The sequence below is a fragment of the Chenopodium quinoa genome, unplaced genomic scaffold (assembly GCF_001683475.1).
Source record: "Chenopodium quinoa cultivar QQ74 unplaced genomic scaffold, ASM168347v1, whole genome shotgun sequence".
In the NCBI taxonomy this organism is placed as follows: Eukaryota; Viridiplantae; Streptophyta; class Magnoliopsida; order Caryophyllales; family Amaranthaceae; genus Chenopodium; species Chenopodium quinoa.
This window is the reverse complement of record NW_018743199.1, coordinates 4,360,323-4,375,888: the sequence shown is the minus strand read 5'-3', so window position 1 is coordinate 4,375,888 and position 15,566 is coordinate 4,360,323. Positions and strand designations below refer to the sequence as shown.

The 15,566-nt window shown below is 35.3% G+C and overlaps 1 protein-coding gene across 1 annotated transcript; it reads left to right on the top strand.

Annotated features, from left to right (window-relative positions):
- Positions 1 to 3,412: 3,412 nt before the first annotated feature.
- On the top strand, positions 3,413 to 11,512 carry LOC110733612 (sucrose-phosphate synthase-like). The gene is made up of 13 exons (XM_021913678.1): positions 3,413 to 3,819; positions 5,511 to 5,600; positions 5,798 to 6,039; positions 6,200 to 6,263; positions 6,372 to 7,064; positions 7,229 to 7,345; positions 7,506 to 7,637; positions 7,805 to 7,981; positions 8,712 to 8,765; positions 8,858 to 8,920; positions 9,009 to 9,938; positions 10,482 to 10,609; positions 10,904 to 11,512. Exons 1-13 carry the CDS (start codon positions 3,610 to 3,612, stop codon positions 11,175 to 11,177), a joined length of 3,174 nt encoding a protein of 1,057 aa, XP_021769370.1. The 5' UTR covers positions 3,413 to 3,609; the 3' UTR covers positions 11,178 to 11,512.
- Positions 11,513 to 15,566: the final 4,054 nt, after the last annotated feature.

The following is a 15,566-nucleotide window of genomic DNA, read 5'->3' as shown; positions in this document are numbered from 1 at the left end:
AAGTAAACGGTTCGGTACGGCCGGGTTGCGGTTTGTTAACGGCTCGGTGTTAACGGTTTTTATACCGGTTCAAACAGTTTCGGGTTGGAAACTGTTTCGAGTTAGAAACGGTTCGGTTCTTTTTCGGTTCAGTTTTATTTTGGTTCGGTTTGTTAACGGGTTTGCTTTTTATACGATTTAACGTTATTCGGATCAGTTCCATTTCACGTTTACTAAATTATGGTTCAGAATGGTTTTTTATTTCAAAAAGTCGGTTTTTAATCGGGTCGTTTGGATTCGGGTAGTTAAACAATTTTGGTTTGAAATTTCATAGTACTTGCTAACTAACCTTTTGTTGGTTAACAAGTTTTATATCAAGCCGAGACTTCATCACTTCATATTTAGGCATTAGGCATTATATTATATACAAATTCTCATCGATTTTAAAAATACATATCATGTTATTTTCAAGTTTAGTCATATTGATGTTACTAGTTTATTACGAAGTAACTTAGATTATAAAAGTTTAGTGTATTAATGAATTATTATGTTTTACTATCACATTATTAGCTGCTTCTTATTCATTCATCTAATTGATGTGTCATAATCATGATTTGATGAGTTATTGTGAGATCGAAATTACAGTTTGATTTATAGACAGTTCGGTTTATAAACGGTTCGGTGCAAACGGGTTGCAGTTTGTTAACGGTTCGGTGTAAACGGTTTTTAGCTCGGTTCAAACGGTTTTGGGTTGGAAACGGTTTCGGGTTAGAAACGGTTCGATTCTTTTTCGGTTCGGTTTGATTTCAGTTTGGTTTAAAACTGGTTCGGTTTGTTAACGGGTTCGGTTCTTATACGGTTTGAGATTATTCGGATCAGTTCGGTTTCGGTTTTACTTAAATATCGGTTCGGGTCGGTTTTTGGTTTTACAAAATCGGCTTTTAATCGGTTCGGTTCTCATTTGCTTGGGTCGGTTGGTTTCGGACAGTTAAACGGTTTCGGTTTGAAATTTGACAGCAGTAATTGAGAGAATTGAAATATGGGAATCTAGGTCTAGATGATACTAAGTTTTAGAGATATAAAGCATAAGCTACTTTATTTTTACAAGAAATATGAGCATGTTTGACAGAACATCTTTATATATTTATTATGACGAATTATTCTATTACATGTAGCTCCATAATGTTGAAAATACTCCACAAGATTTGGGAACAACTTTCTGGTGCACCAAAAAGACAAGCAGCTAATCAAGGTACTTGGTATATATTATTAAAACAAAGGAACATTCCTGATTATGTCCGTTTTCAATTATTTCATTAATTTAAGCCAAGATAACTGAAGTAGGAATATGAATACAGTACTTTTTATCAGCTCAGCATATATGTTATTCTTGGTAGTTCATGAAGAAATTAAATATGTAAAAGTTACTAAGTTGTGATGAAATCTAAGATTAATTATGAACATTTTGTTTATGCCACTATATGTAGTCTACATATATGGTTAGCATCAATTGTATATCATAATCATTGCATATTAATATATATTATGTACGTTTCACCGTCTCTTGTATTTTGTATGTGATGATGGATACGACCCACTACCACCAAAATGGGTCTATCTAATTTCATAGAGGATAATTTTTTCGTCGTGAATAATTTTGATTTTTATTGTCTTTCGCAATAATAAGAAGTTAATTTTTACATCACAAATTTTGACTACTCCTATCTTTGGTGTTGCCAATGCCAAAAAGTGGTTTGCCATTTGAAATAAAGGGTGGAAAATAAGGTCAAGGAAATGAGCCATTAATTTTCCCAATTTAAATATCTGAAAACAAAATAAGAAATTCATTTCAATTCATTTTTGTGCTAACTCACACTCCAAAGTAAATATCCGAACATATGAAAATATCTCTTTGTTTTATTGATTTAAATTATTGCCTATCCTTTCATTTTTTATCCAAAATAATAATGTACTTAGTCAAATTCCAAAAACCTAATCTAAAATTCTCTCCACATATATTAAAATCCTTTAATAGGGGAACGTGAACCCAATCCGTAAGATATGGAGTAGTAATATTCTCCATCTTTTATTTTTTATTTATTTAATTATTTTAGTTTTAAAAAGTAATATTCTCCATCACATACCTAAAACAATAAGCCAAATAAAGTTATCAAAAACCAATTTACAATAAAATTTAAATCAGCCCCTTAGCAAGAGGGAAAAGGGAGGTCACAAAATTAACGAGAGCAAAAAAGCCATTTTTTATAACTTTGTTTTTAAGAAAATGACATAGTATATAGAAAGGACATGCTTGCCGACTTGCTTTGCTATAATGTCTATCTATAACAGAAAGGTAACACAATTTTTGATTGAGCGTCACTATTCTCAGTAGCTCCGTTTTAGATTAATTTGACTAACACATTTGTCAACTGTCATTGATCATTAATAATTTAATATATATCTATGCAAATATGATATCATAGAAATTTTCATTGATATTATTCTAAAAGCATCTTACTTTGTAGTTTGTCTAAACTACACGCATATACTTATAATATTTTAATTTATGATTAAGTTAATTACGATTAAAGTGAGACATGTGAATTGTGCAAAAGTCAAATTATTGCCTCTAATAATCAATCTAAAAGCAAAGGAATTAATCAATTTATACAAGTAATATTTGCTAAAAACTTTTGAAGTACAATCTAACACTGTTAGAAATTATTTTATGTAGGCCTTTTAATAATTACTTCCTCGGTTCTTTTTCATTTGACCCGCTTTAACTTTTACACTATTCACCATCCCTCCTTTGACCGTGGTTTGTGAATAATATGTAAGAATAACATATTCATTTTGAATCATTTTGAGTTCGTCTTAATAAGTACTATCATAATATATAACTTTTATTTTTTTTTTAAATATGGAGAATTAAAGTTAATGACCATTAAAGTTTTGCATTGAAAAACATAATAAAAAAAGCAGGTTAAGTAAAAAAGAACAGAGGAAGTATAAGTATAGAGGGTTTAACAACTTTTGGAGAATTTTTTAGGTGTCTTTATTCAAGTTATATATATATATATATATATATATATATATATATATATATATATATATATATATATATATATATATATATATATATATATATATATATATATAATAGTGCCTTTTACTACTTAATCATCTATTATGTAGTCGGTGAGGCTCGAACAAGCTTAGTGACCTCAAAATTACAAGACGAGTTACCTATCAATTCCACATAGAACACATAACAAGCCTAAAATCAACTAATTTTACCCAACACGCCCATAAAACACCAATAGGAACAAATGCATGATGATTATTATTTTATTTTTTTAAAATTTGATTTAACAAAATCACTATTTTCATCACATTATTATTTAAGTAAGACCGTTCCAGAAAGAGAATATTTGTAATTTTATTTTCCATCTCTCTTTCTCTCTCATACCCTACAATTCGCCACCTGTAGTTACGCCCTCATAACTGTCAATCCTCTCTTTCTCCTTTCTCTCTCACCTACGCCATTTATTCATCCTCCCTTATTCTACTTCTTCCAGAAAATTACAGACTAAATTCAATTTCACAGAATTTTATCTGAAATTGAATAAAATGGCGGGAAATGACTGGATAAACAGTTATCTAGAAGCCATTTTAGATGTTGGAGGTCAAGGTATCGACGCTTCTAATGGCAAAATGTCGTCGTCTTCACCATCTTCGTTGCTTCTTCGTGAACGAGGCCATTTTAGTCCTTCTCGTTATTTTGTCGAAGAGGTTATTTCTGGGTTTGATGAAACCGATCTTCATCGCTCTTGGGTTCGCGTAATGTTTCTTTCTCTCTCCTCTTTTTTCTGATAATTCTCGTCGTTTTTATTCATATTTGTTTTTTTTTGGAGTTTTGATTTTGATTGGTTTTGTTTGATGAATCATGTATTAAATAATTAAATTATTTGATTTTTTATTTTCTTTTCTAATTGCGTAATTGTGGAGTTATGTGGTTGGTTTGTAAATTGTAAGTTTATTGGAGTATTTTATTTATTTGATTTACGTGTTGTTGTGTGATTAGCTATGATTGACTGGTTTATTTAGTTTTTGAATTAATTATTTAATGGGAATTGGAGTTTATTGAAACCAGTGAAAAAGGGTTGTTATTTTTCTATTCAGTATTTGTTTATATGAAAAATTACTTGGAGGACTTGAACAAATTGTTAATTAGAGTGTAAATAAGTCGAGTCAAGATGATAGGGGTGTAAACGAGTCGAACCAAATAGGGTGTAAACGAATCGAGATCGGATGATAGTGAAATGTTAATGTAATATTATAGTATGATTGGATTTAATGGAGCTCATTTTGGACGAGCTCTTACTTTGTTTGAGTTTAATTAATTTGCTACTGGGTGAGCTGAAGGTTGTTCAAATGAGATCCCAAAATGGTCTTATTTTGAAGTTAATTATGTAAAGTACTCCGTATTAAAGTAGTTTACAAACTGAAATAAATGTAACAAGATCCTACCTGATAATTTATTTCTTGTAGGTACAAGTGTATAACTCACAATTATGGTCAAATTTCTTATTTTAACGAAAATTAGTAAGTGGGTAGTAAAAAAAACGGAGGTAGTAACTGATACACAATTACGCATAGAACCTAAAAATTTTAACAGGTTTTACTAGAACTGTGTCCTTGCTGATTGCAATAAAATGATGGATGTAACATGTAATTATAGTCATCGATGTACAATTAACATACAAAAATGGAGGTAGTATTAGTAATTGATACACAATTACGCATGGAAAATATAATTTGAATAAGCTGTTGCCAGAATTGTGTGGACTAGGCTTGCTATGTGCATTAAATTAAGACACTGAGATCTTAGTAATATCAAATTTGTTCCGAGTAAAATTTTAGTTTGCTTGGCAACGAGACCAATTTGAATGTGGATCACTATTTTGGGACGAGATAAGCTAATCACAGAAATGAAAAGGGAGAATATTTCCAATGTAGATTAGCAAGTTATTATAGAAGTATGAATGTTTATTGACAGAGATGACTGATGGCATTAGCTGAAAAATGGAACAAGTATTGAGGCATGACCGCATGAACATAATAACTGTAATATGGATTTGCTCTTAAATCAGGAATACTAACGAGCAGGGTTATACTTGGATGAGGTTTGGAAATTTTCTACTGTTTTCACTGGCTTTATGTTACTGTTGGTTGTCAGTTCTGAAATCAAGAGTTTTGTTTTCCCCTGCTTCTGTAAACATTGGTTTGTACTTTGTAGTATGATTTTTTTCATAGAAATAATCCGTGTTGTTTTATTATGTACTTATTTGCTTTTCTTCCTCCCTCTTAAAATTATTTCGATGCGTATTGATTCATTTAGTTTTGACTTGTGGAGTTGTGGTAGTACATTGTAGGATCAACTTTTATTTTCCTTATATCTTGGATTTGAATGCTGTTTTTGGTTACTACTTTGGCATTCTGAAGATTTCAGTGTTTCCCTGTTTGTATAGGCTGCATCAACTCGCAGCCCTCAAGAGAGGAATACACGGTTGGAGAATCTGTGTTGGAGAATATGGAACTTGGCACGCAAAAAGAAACAGGTACTATTAATTTGCTCTATTTTGTTAGTTACCAAGTATTAAACTAGAGGGCCTTAGGGATATGCAGGCAAATATTCTTCACAAATGAATTTTCATTGGCATATATATTAATTTTGACATGTGCAATTGATGTCAGTTCTGGATGGCTTTTTCTGCTGCCGTTATTTTTCTGCTTCTCATATGCAATTTGTATGTAGATCGAGGGAGAGGAAGCTCAGCGTGTGGCTAAACGCCACGTGGAACGCGAAAAAGGTCGCAGGGAAGCTACTGCTGATATGTCCGAAGACTTGTCAGAAGGAGAGAAGGGAGACACTGTAGCCGATATGTCATTTGCTAGTGATAGCACTAAAGGAAGAATGCGTAGGATAAGTTCGGTGGAAATGATGGATAATTGGGCTAGTACCTTTAAAGAGAAAAAACTCTACGTTGTGTTAATAAGGCAAGAATAGAGAATTAGAGATACATGGTTGTTTAGCTATGTTTTATTCATATCTATTTTAATAGATTTTCTCTAGAACAAATTTCTTTCAGGGCCGAGTTAGATTGAAATACTTGTGATTCTTGTAAGTTATTGTTTTTAACAATCAATGTTGTTGCAGCCTTCATGGCTTGATACGTGGGGAAAATATGGAACTTGGTCGTGATTCTGATACAGGTGGTCAGGTAGCTTTTGCGTTTTATTTTAGCATTTTTTTCATTTTGACCTGTTGTCTGTGTACTGGAAGATTTATTTGTGGTCTGACATGATATGTCATCATGATTGTTACTCAGGTAAAGTATGTAGTAGAACTTGCAAGGGCACTTGGGTCAATGCCTGGAGTTTACCGCGTTGATCTACTGACAAGACAGGTTTCAGCTCCAGGGGTAGATTGGAGTTATGGTGAACCTACTGAGATGTTGTCTCCAAGAGAGATTACAACAGAGCAGCTTGGAGAGAGTAGTGGTGCTTATATAATCCGCATACCATTTGGGCCAAGGGACAAATATATAGCAAAAGAGTTACTTTGGCCATACATTCCAGAGTTTGTCGATGGGGCACTAAGTCACATAAAACAGATGTCCAAGGTTCTTGGTGAGCAAATTGGTGGTGGATTGCCTGTTTGGCCGGCTTCAATCCATGGGCATTATGCAGATGCTGGAGACTCTGCTGCCCTTCTATCTGGTGCTTTAAATGTGCCAATGGTTTTTACTGGTCATTCTCTTGGACGAGATAAGCTTGAACAGCTGTTGAAACAGGGAAGACATTCTAGGGAAGAAATAAATGCTACATACAAAATAATGCGACGCATAGAGGCTGAGGAGTTGTGCATTGATGCCTCTGAAATAATTATCACCAGTACTAGGCAGGAAATTGAAGAGCAGTGGCAGCTCTATGATGGATTTGATCTAGTTCTAGAACGCAAACTAAGAGCTAGGATGAGACGTGGTGTGAGCTGCCATGGCAGATTTATGCCCCGTATGGCTGTGAGTGTTCATTACCTTTTTCTTTTTTATGACTTTCTTTCTGGAATGATCTATAAGACTATCTACATAGACCTGCAGTTATCTGTTGTTTTTTCCCCTTCTCTGTGGCTTCTTTTTTTGTGCTTGTTTGCCATATTTATAATGGAGGTTTTGTAATCATTCAGAGAATTCCTCCTGGCATGGAATTTCACCATATCGCTCCACATGACGTTGATATGGAAACGGATCTTGATGGACATAAAGATAGCAATGCCAATCCAGATCCACCTATATGGTCTGAGGTCAGTGGAGCATTTCTGTGTAATAACTCACTAAGAGATATATGTCTTACTTTTTCTTCTTTTTTAGCTGGCTAGTATCTTGTTTTAGCAACTTGCTATGCAGTTTGGGTGGCTTTGACATATGGATAATCTGCATACTTCTGACCCTATCTCTTGGCAGATTATGCGTTTTTTTACAAATGGGCGCAAACCAATGATACTTGCTCTAGCCAGGCCAGATCCAAAAAAGAACCTTACAACATTAGTCAAGGCTTTTGGTGAGTGCCGTCCATTGAGGGAACTCGCAAACCTGGTATGCCTATCTGATCTTATTTTCTCTTTGTGTGTATCATAGGGCATCTGACTTCATAAGCTCTATAAAAGAATTGCTTGTTACATTAAGCTACGTAGGCTAATAGATTATTATGCCCATCTCAGAAAGAGTGTTGTGTAATTCTCTCTTTCTTCTTACTCTTCCAGACTTTGATTATGGGAAATCGTGATGATATCGATGAAATGTCTGCTACAAATGCATCTGTCCTGATATCTATCCTCAAATTGATTGACAAGTATGATCTGTATGGTCAAGTGGCATATCCTAAGCACCACAAGCAGTCTGCTGTTCCTGATATATATCGTCTGGCTGCCAAAACAAAGGTACTATAATTCTCAGGTGAAGAGAGTATGTACCATATTTTAAGCTTTAGTGACAGACATCAGAACCGCAATGTCTGTTTATTTAGCTCTTAAGTAGCTGGCATTTGTTGCCAATGGGCTTGGTAATGGTATTAGTCTTGTTATTAACCTTTTAGTCATGCTTCCATGGGTCATCAGTTCAATGAAGATTAGCTGATTATATGTAGCAAGGAAGCTTTCATTGAACATTTAATTTGATATTTCTTTCATCAGTTGTCCCTTTATTCCAGAGTAACTTTAACATTATACAGCGCCAAATGATTGTCTACCTTTTAAAATGATCTGGCCATAGCATTATGCTTTGAGTTTCTTCCATGGTATTTACTTTTTCAGGAAATAGTCGTCATATTCTTCTTGTCTCTCATGCTTAAGGATATATTTATATGTAAAATAATTGAGTCATTCCCTTTTGCTCTCATCACTTGGTATTATGCATCTTGGAAAGTCCAATCATAAACTATTACAAAGTATGTTCTCTCTATCCAAATTAGCATGATTGATGATTATTTTCCACAAAGGGAGTATCATTTGGAGTGAGTCATGGTTACATGGATGGTAGGGGCTTATATATGCTTTGAGTCTAGACTCTATGCCTATCAAGGCTACTTTCATGGCATACTGAAGCTAAGTAATGCATGCTGTACATTCTTACTGTCATAATGATTTTATCCCACTTTTTGGTGCTTTGTAGGGTGTGTTCATCAATCCTGCGTTTATTGAACCATTTGGACTGACTCTAATTGAGGTGCTGTTTTAATCATTTTTTGAAGTTTTACAGCCATAACTTTATTCTATTAGCAGTTGACAGTGTTTCTTAATTTTTCTTTCAATGTGTAGGCTGCTGCCTATGGTTTGCCAATTGTCGCAACAAAGAATGGAGGCCCTGTTGACATTATTGGGGTCAGTTAATTTGTAATGCTTAATGTGGTTACATGAATACTGGATGTTGATAGCTGTTTTTCACTAACTACTTGTGGATTGATGTCAGGTTCTGGACAATGGGCTTCTCATTGATCCTCATGATCAGCAATCTATTGCTGATGCTCTCTTGAAGCTTGTAGCAGAAAAACACCTATGGATGAAGTGTAGACAGAATGGGTTGAAAAATATTCACCTCTTTTCATGGCCAGAGCACTGTAAAAATTATTTGTCCCGCATAGCCAGTTGCAGACCTAGGCAACCAAATTGGCGAAGAGTTGATGAAGGATCTGAAAATTCAGATACAGATTCGCCCGGTGATTCTCTGAAAGACATTCATGATATATCTTTAAACTTAAAGCTTTCACTAGATGCTGAGAGGACTGAAGGAGGCAACAGTTTTGATGATTCACTAGATTCCGAAGAAGCTGTAGGAAATGCAAAGAGAAGAATAGAGAATGCAGTCTCAAAATTGTCAAAGTCAATGGATAAAGCACAGGTTGATGTTGGTAATCTAAAGTTTCCAGCTATTAGGAGGAGAAAGTGTATATTCGTCATTGCTCTGGATTGTGATGTGACTTCAGATCTTCTTCAAATTATAAAGAATATTATTTCTATTGCTGGAGAGCAAAGAGTGACAGGATTTATTGGAATTGTACTGTCAACATCTATGACCTTATCTGAGGTTAATTCTCTTTTGGCTTCAGGAGGTTTGAAGCCTACAGATTTTGATGCATTCATTTGTAACAGTGGCAGTGAACTTTACTATCCGTCTATGGGTTCTGAGGATAGCTCAACAGAGTCTCCGTTTGTGTTAGATCAAGACTACTATTCACATATTGACTATCGCTGGGGAGGAGAAGGTTTGTGGAAGACTTTAGTGAAGTGGGCTGCTTCAGTCAATGAGAAAAAGGGAGAGAATGCTCCAAATATTGTTACTGCGGATGAATTTAGCTCTACAACTCATTGCTATACATTTAAAGTGAATGATTTCACTTTGGTAATTTCTCTAACTCATACTATAAAGAATATACAATGCTTTTACTTGATACTATAAAGAATATACATTGCTTACTCTTTTTTCTTTCTTTACATGCGTGTCTTTTGGGGCATTGCTTAGGCAAATTGTTTAGTGCACTGGAACAGTAATGGTTTTAGATATTCTGTGGAGCTATATTTACACAGAGCTTGGACTGCAGTATATACCTCTATGGCTCTATCAAACATGAAGCTTGAGATATTCTTGTTATGAAATTATTGTTCAAGTCCAAAGTTCCTGCCTTCTGTTCATCTGTTTAAGTAGTTCCTACTTTGACCATGGTGAAATTTCATGCAGATTAGATCGAGCAGAAGGCAGTTATAAAGTCTTTCTTATATTTTGATGTTTTCTGCTAGTTTTTATATATTCCAATTCTTATCAGAATCTGAACTGAAGCGTTTGGCTGCTTCAGTTCTTATTTCACTGTGCTACCGTACATGGCCATTGTCCTTTACATTATTTCAAGTTGTATCAAAAAAATCTTTGACCTGTCTCAATTTGCAGGCACCCTCTGCTAAGGAGATTAGGAAAATGATGAGAATCCAGGCTCTTCGATGCCATGCAATATATTGCCAAAATGGTACCAGATTGAATGTGATTCCTGTATTGGCCTCCAGATCCCAAGCACTAAGGTATGCAGATAAAGATCTCATTTTTTTTTTTACTCAGAGTCTAATGCCTCCAGATCCCAAGCACTAAGATATGCATTGGGAGATTAAGGCATTTTGTAGTCAAATAGTTCATCTCTGCTTGTTTGATCAACTGGAAGAGAGACTTGACTTGTTAGTTGTTAGACTTCAGTTTCGAAAAATTGTACATTCTTTCCTATATTGAATAGCATATTTTTCTAGGCCTTGTTTCCATTACTTGCAACAACTTAAATTTCTCATTCACTCACTAAAAAGTTATGTATGATATATGAGCAGATACCTCTATATGCGTTGGGGAGCAGAGTTGTCCAATTTTGTGGTTTTTGTTGGTGAATCGGGAGATACAGATTATGAAGGCTTGTTGGGTGGAGTCCATAAGACAGTTGTATTCAAAGGCATTTGCAGTAGTGCTAATAAACTTCATGCTATCAGAACTTATCCTTTGGAGCATGTTATCCCTGTTGACAGCCCCAACATTATCCATACTGGAGGATGTAACCTTGATGACATAAGAGAGGCTCTAATCAAGCTTGGCGGTTTAAAAGCATAGAAGATAGTCTTCAAGACATAACAATACTGATTTTGAGATGCCACATTTTACAAATTTTCTTCAGTTGCCATATACATACATTGCTGATTATATCTCTGCTGCATATATTGCTGGGAATCGGTCAGTTGAATGTTTTCTCAACTTGTATATCTTATTCATTTTGTTGCATCATTTTTTTTTCTTTCTAGTTTAGATAGGGCTGGAAGCTGAATCATAAGGGCAGTAAGAAGAGACTGGCAAGTTTCTGTAAGCTGCATTGTACAATCTGAAATACAATTTTCAACATGTTCTCATATGGACTAATTTTTATATACGCATATTTTACATTAGTTTTATGTTCAGTTTTTCACGAAAATAATCAGGGACCAAACACGGAGTTGCAGAAGAACTCAGAAAGAGGATAGAAATGCTTGTTTAGATTTGCAAAGTTGTCACTTTTGACATATAGTGAAAATAGTAGCATTTCGTTTTATATAGTACACTCTTTGTGTGTTGATTTTCAATAACTTTGCATTCCACAATTATATTTGTTAATTGTACTGCCTCTAGAGGTCTAGGTAGAAGGGTTAATTCATATCTGAGGACTCTAGCTAGTTTTACAAAGTATGTATATTACAATACAGAGTACTCCATACAAAATATGCCCTTGGTATTAGTATGGTTGTATTGTATTTTATCTGAGTAACGTCGTTGGTAAGATTATCCATCTTTCATTCCTAACACATAATTCTCCACAGTGCATATAAGTACTTATAACTAGAGCTGTCAATTCGGGTAAACGGGTTGGGTTTGGGTGGGTCGAGTCAACTCGGGTCGGGTTAATTCGGATTAATTCAATAACCTATGCGGGTCGGGTTTGGGTTGGGTCATGCTTGAGTTGGGTCACGTCAGGTCATACTTCTTATCGGGTTTGGGTCGGGTTTAGGTCGGGTTAATAATAGTTTGGGTTACATTCGAATCAGGTGAACAATAGGTCGGGTTTAATTCGGGTTTTCATAGGTTAAAACGGGTTAGGGTAATTCTCGGGTTCGAGCCAGGTTCGGCTCAAGTTAATAATTTGCGGGTTAGAATTGGGTCGGGTCATTCTCGGGTTTGAGTCGGGTTCGGTTCAAGACAATAATTTACGGTTTATAATCAGGTCGGGTCATTTTCAAGCCGGACCATTTTCGGTTTCAAGTCGGGTTCGGTTCAAGTCAATAATTTGCGGGTTATAATCAGGTTGGGTCATTTCTAAGTCGGGTCATTCTCGAATTCAAGTCGGGTTATGTTCAAGTCAATAATTTGCGGGTTACAATCAGGTCGAGTCATTTCCAAGTCAGGTCATATTCGAGTTCAAATAACTGTAAATAGATAATTATCATTTTTATCAAGCTAATTATTTCCTTTGACTATAATATATATATGGCAATATACTAGGCAACTATAGTCTATAATTAGGAAGATAATTATCTCCTTTGACCATAGAACAAATATATACTTTATCTAACTCTTAAATTTGAGGATGATGCTCCTTTCTTTTGCTGGCGTGGACCGACTTGGTCTCCCTAGACAAAATGCTTTGACCAACAATAATGAGGTGGTCAAAATTGCATTTAAGGTGATTTGAAATTGGGTCAGGAACAATTTGGGTTTAATTTAGGTCGGGTCAATAACAAGTCATGTTAATTTCGAGTCGGGTTAGTAACAGATCGAATTGAATTTATGGGTCGGGTAAGTAATAGGTGTCGTAAAATTCGATTCGGGTCATCAATAACAAGTCGGGATGAATTTAGGTCAGGTCAATAACAAGTCGGGTTGATTTCGTGTTGGGTTTGTAACAGGTTGGGTTAAATTCGGGTCGGGTTAGGAATGGGTCGGGTTGAATTCAGGTCAGATTAATAACAAGTCGGGTTAAATTCGGGTTTAGACAGGTTAAAACGAGTTTGGTTCAATTCCGGTTCAAGTCGGGTCCGGTGCAAGTTAATTAAATTGGTCGTTGTAAACCGGTAAATCGTTGCAAGTTGTAAACCGGTAAATTGGCTGTTTAAAAGCAAATTGGATGGTTACACACACCCAACTGGACTCCCGGAGGATATTAGGGACCATGGTAAAAATTTCGGCAATTTTTATTTTCAGGCAAAAAAAAGTCATAAAATTCCAAAATTGAAGACTTAATATCCACGTTTTTTGAGAAATTTTGGAGGTTTCAGGCCCCGGTGTCGAAAAGTCTTGAAATTCTATGGGATACATCTTGGGGTCATATAATGCCGTTTGAAACCATATATGATCATTATTTGTTGTCATAAATGTTCATGGTAGGCTTTAATTAATGAAATCGTTGCAAGTTGTAAAACGGTAATTTGGTTGTTTAAAGGCAAATTGGATGGTTCCACCTACCCAATTGGACTCCCGAAGGGTATTAGGGATCACGGTAAACATTTCGGCAATTTTTATTTCCGGGCGGAAAAAGTCAAAAATTTCAAAATCGAAGACTAATATCCACGCTTTTTGAGAAATTTTAGAGGTTTTGGGGCTCGGTGTAAAAAATCTTGATATTTTAGGGGATACATCTCGGGGTCATATAATGCCGTTTGAAACCATATATGCTCATTATATGTTGGCATACATGTTCGTAATAGGTTTGAATTAATGAAACCCTTGCAAGTTGTAAACCGATAAATTGGCCATTTAAAGGCAAATTGGATGGTTCCACCAACCCAATTGGACTCCCAGAGGATATTAGGGACCAAGATAAACATTTCGGCAACTTTTATTTACGGGCAAAAAGAAGTCAAAAAATTCCAAAATTGAAGGTTTTTTGAGAAATTTTGGAGGTTTGGGGCTCGGTAGCGAAAAGTTTTGAAATTCTAGGGGATACATCTTGGGGTCATAAAAGGCCGTTTGGAACCATATATGATCATTATTTGTTGTCATAAATGTTCGTGGTAGGCTTGAGTTAATGAAATCGGTGCAAGTTGTAAACCGGTAAATTTGTCGTTTAAAGACAAATTGGATGGTTCCACCCACCCAATGGGACTCCCGGACGTTATTAGGGACCATGGCTAACATTTCAGAAATTTTTATTTTCAGGCGAAAACAAGTCAAAATTTTCAAAATTAAAAGCTAATATCCACACTTTTTGAGAAATTTTGGAGGATTCGGGGCCCGGTGTCGAAAAGTCTTGAAATTTTAGGGGATACATCTTGGGGTCATATAATGCCGTTTGTAACCATATAGGATCATTATTTGTTGTCATAAATGTTCGTGGTAGGCTTGAGTTAATGAAATCGGTGCAAGTTATAAACCATTAAATAGGCCGTTTAAAGGTAAATTGGATGGTTCCACCCTTCCAATTGGACTCCCGGAGGATATTAGGGACCATGGTAAACATTTTGGCAATTATTATTTTCGGGCGAAAAAAAAGTCCGAAAATTTCAAAATTAAAGGCTAATATCCATGCTTTTGTAGAAATTTTTGAGGTTTCGGGCCCGGTGTCGAAAAGCCTTGAGATTCTAGGGAATACATCTCTGGGTCATATAATTTCGTTTGGAACCACATATATACGATCATTATTTGTTGTCATAAATGTTCGTGGTACGCTTGAGTTAGTGAAAATCGGTGCAAGTTGTAAACCGGTAAATTGGCCGTTTAAAGGCAAATTGGATGGTTCAACCCACCCAATTTGAATACCGAAGGGTATTAGGGACCATGGTAAACATTTCAAAAAAAAATTATTTTCAGGCGAAAAAAAGTCAAAAATTTACAAAATTGAAAGCTAATATCCACGCTTTTTAAGAAATTTTGGAGGTTTCGGGGTCCGGTGTCGCAAAGTCTTGAGATTTTAGGGAATACATCTGAGGGTCATATAATGCCGTTTAGAACCATATATGATCATTATATGTTGTCATAGATGTTCGTGGTAGGCTTGAGTTAATTAAATCGGTGCAAGTTGTAAACGGTAAATTGACCGTTTAAAGGCAAATTAGATGGTTCCACCCACCCAATTGGACTCCCGGAGGGTATTTGGCACCATGGTAAACATTTCAGCAACTTTTATTTTCAGGCGAAAAAAAGTCTAAAAGTTCCAAAATTGAAGGCTAATATCCACGCTTTTTGAGAAATTTTGGAAGTTTCGAGGCCTGGTGTCAAAAAGCCTTGAATTTTTAGGGGATACATCTCGGGGTCATATAATGTCGTTTGGAACTATTTATGATCATTATATGTTGTCATAAATGTTCGTGGTAGGCTTGATTTTATGAAATCTGTGCAAGTTGTAAACCAGTAAATTGGCCGTTTAAAAGAAAATTGGATGGATACACCCACCCAATTGGACTCCCGGAGGGTATTAGGGACTATGGTAAAAATTTCGGCAATTTTTTTTCTAGGCGAAAAAATTCAAAAAATTCCAAA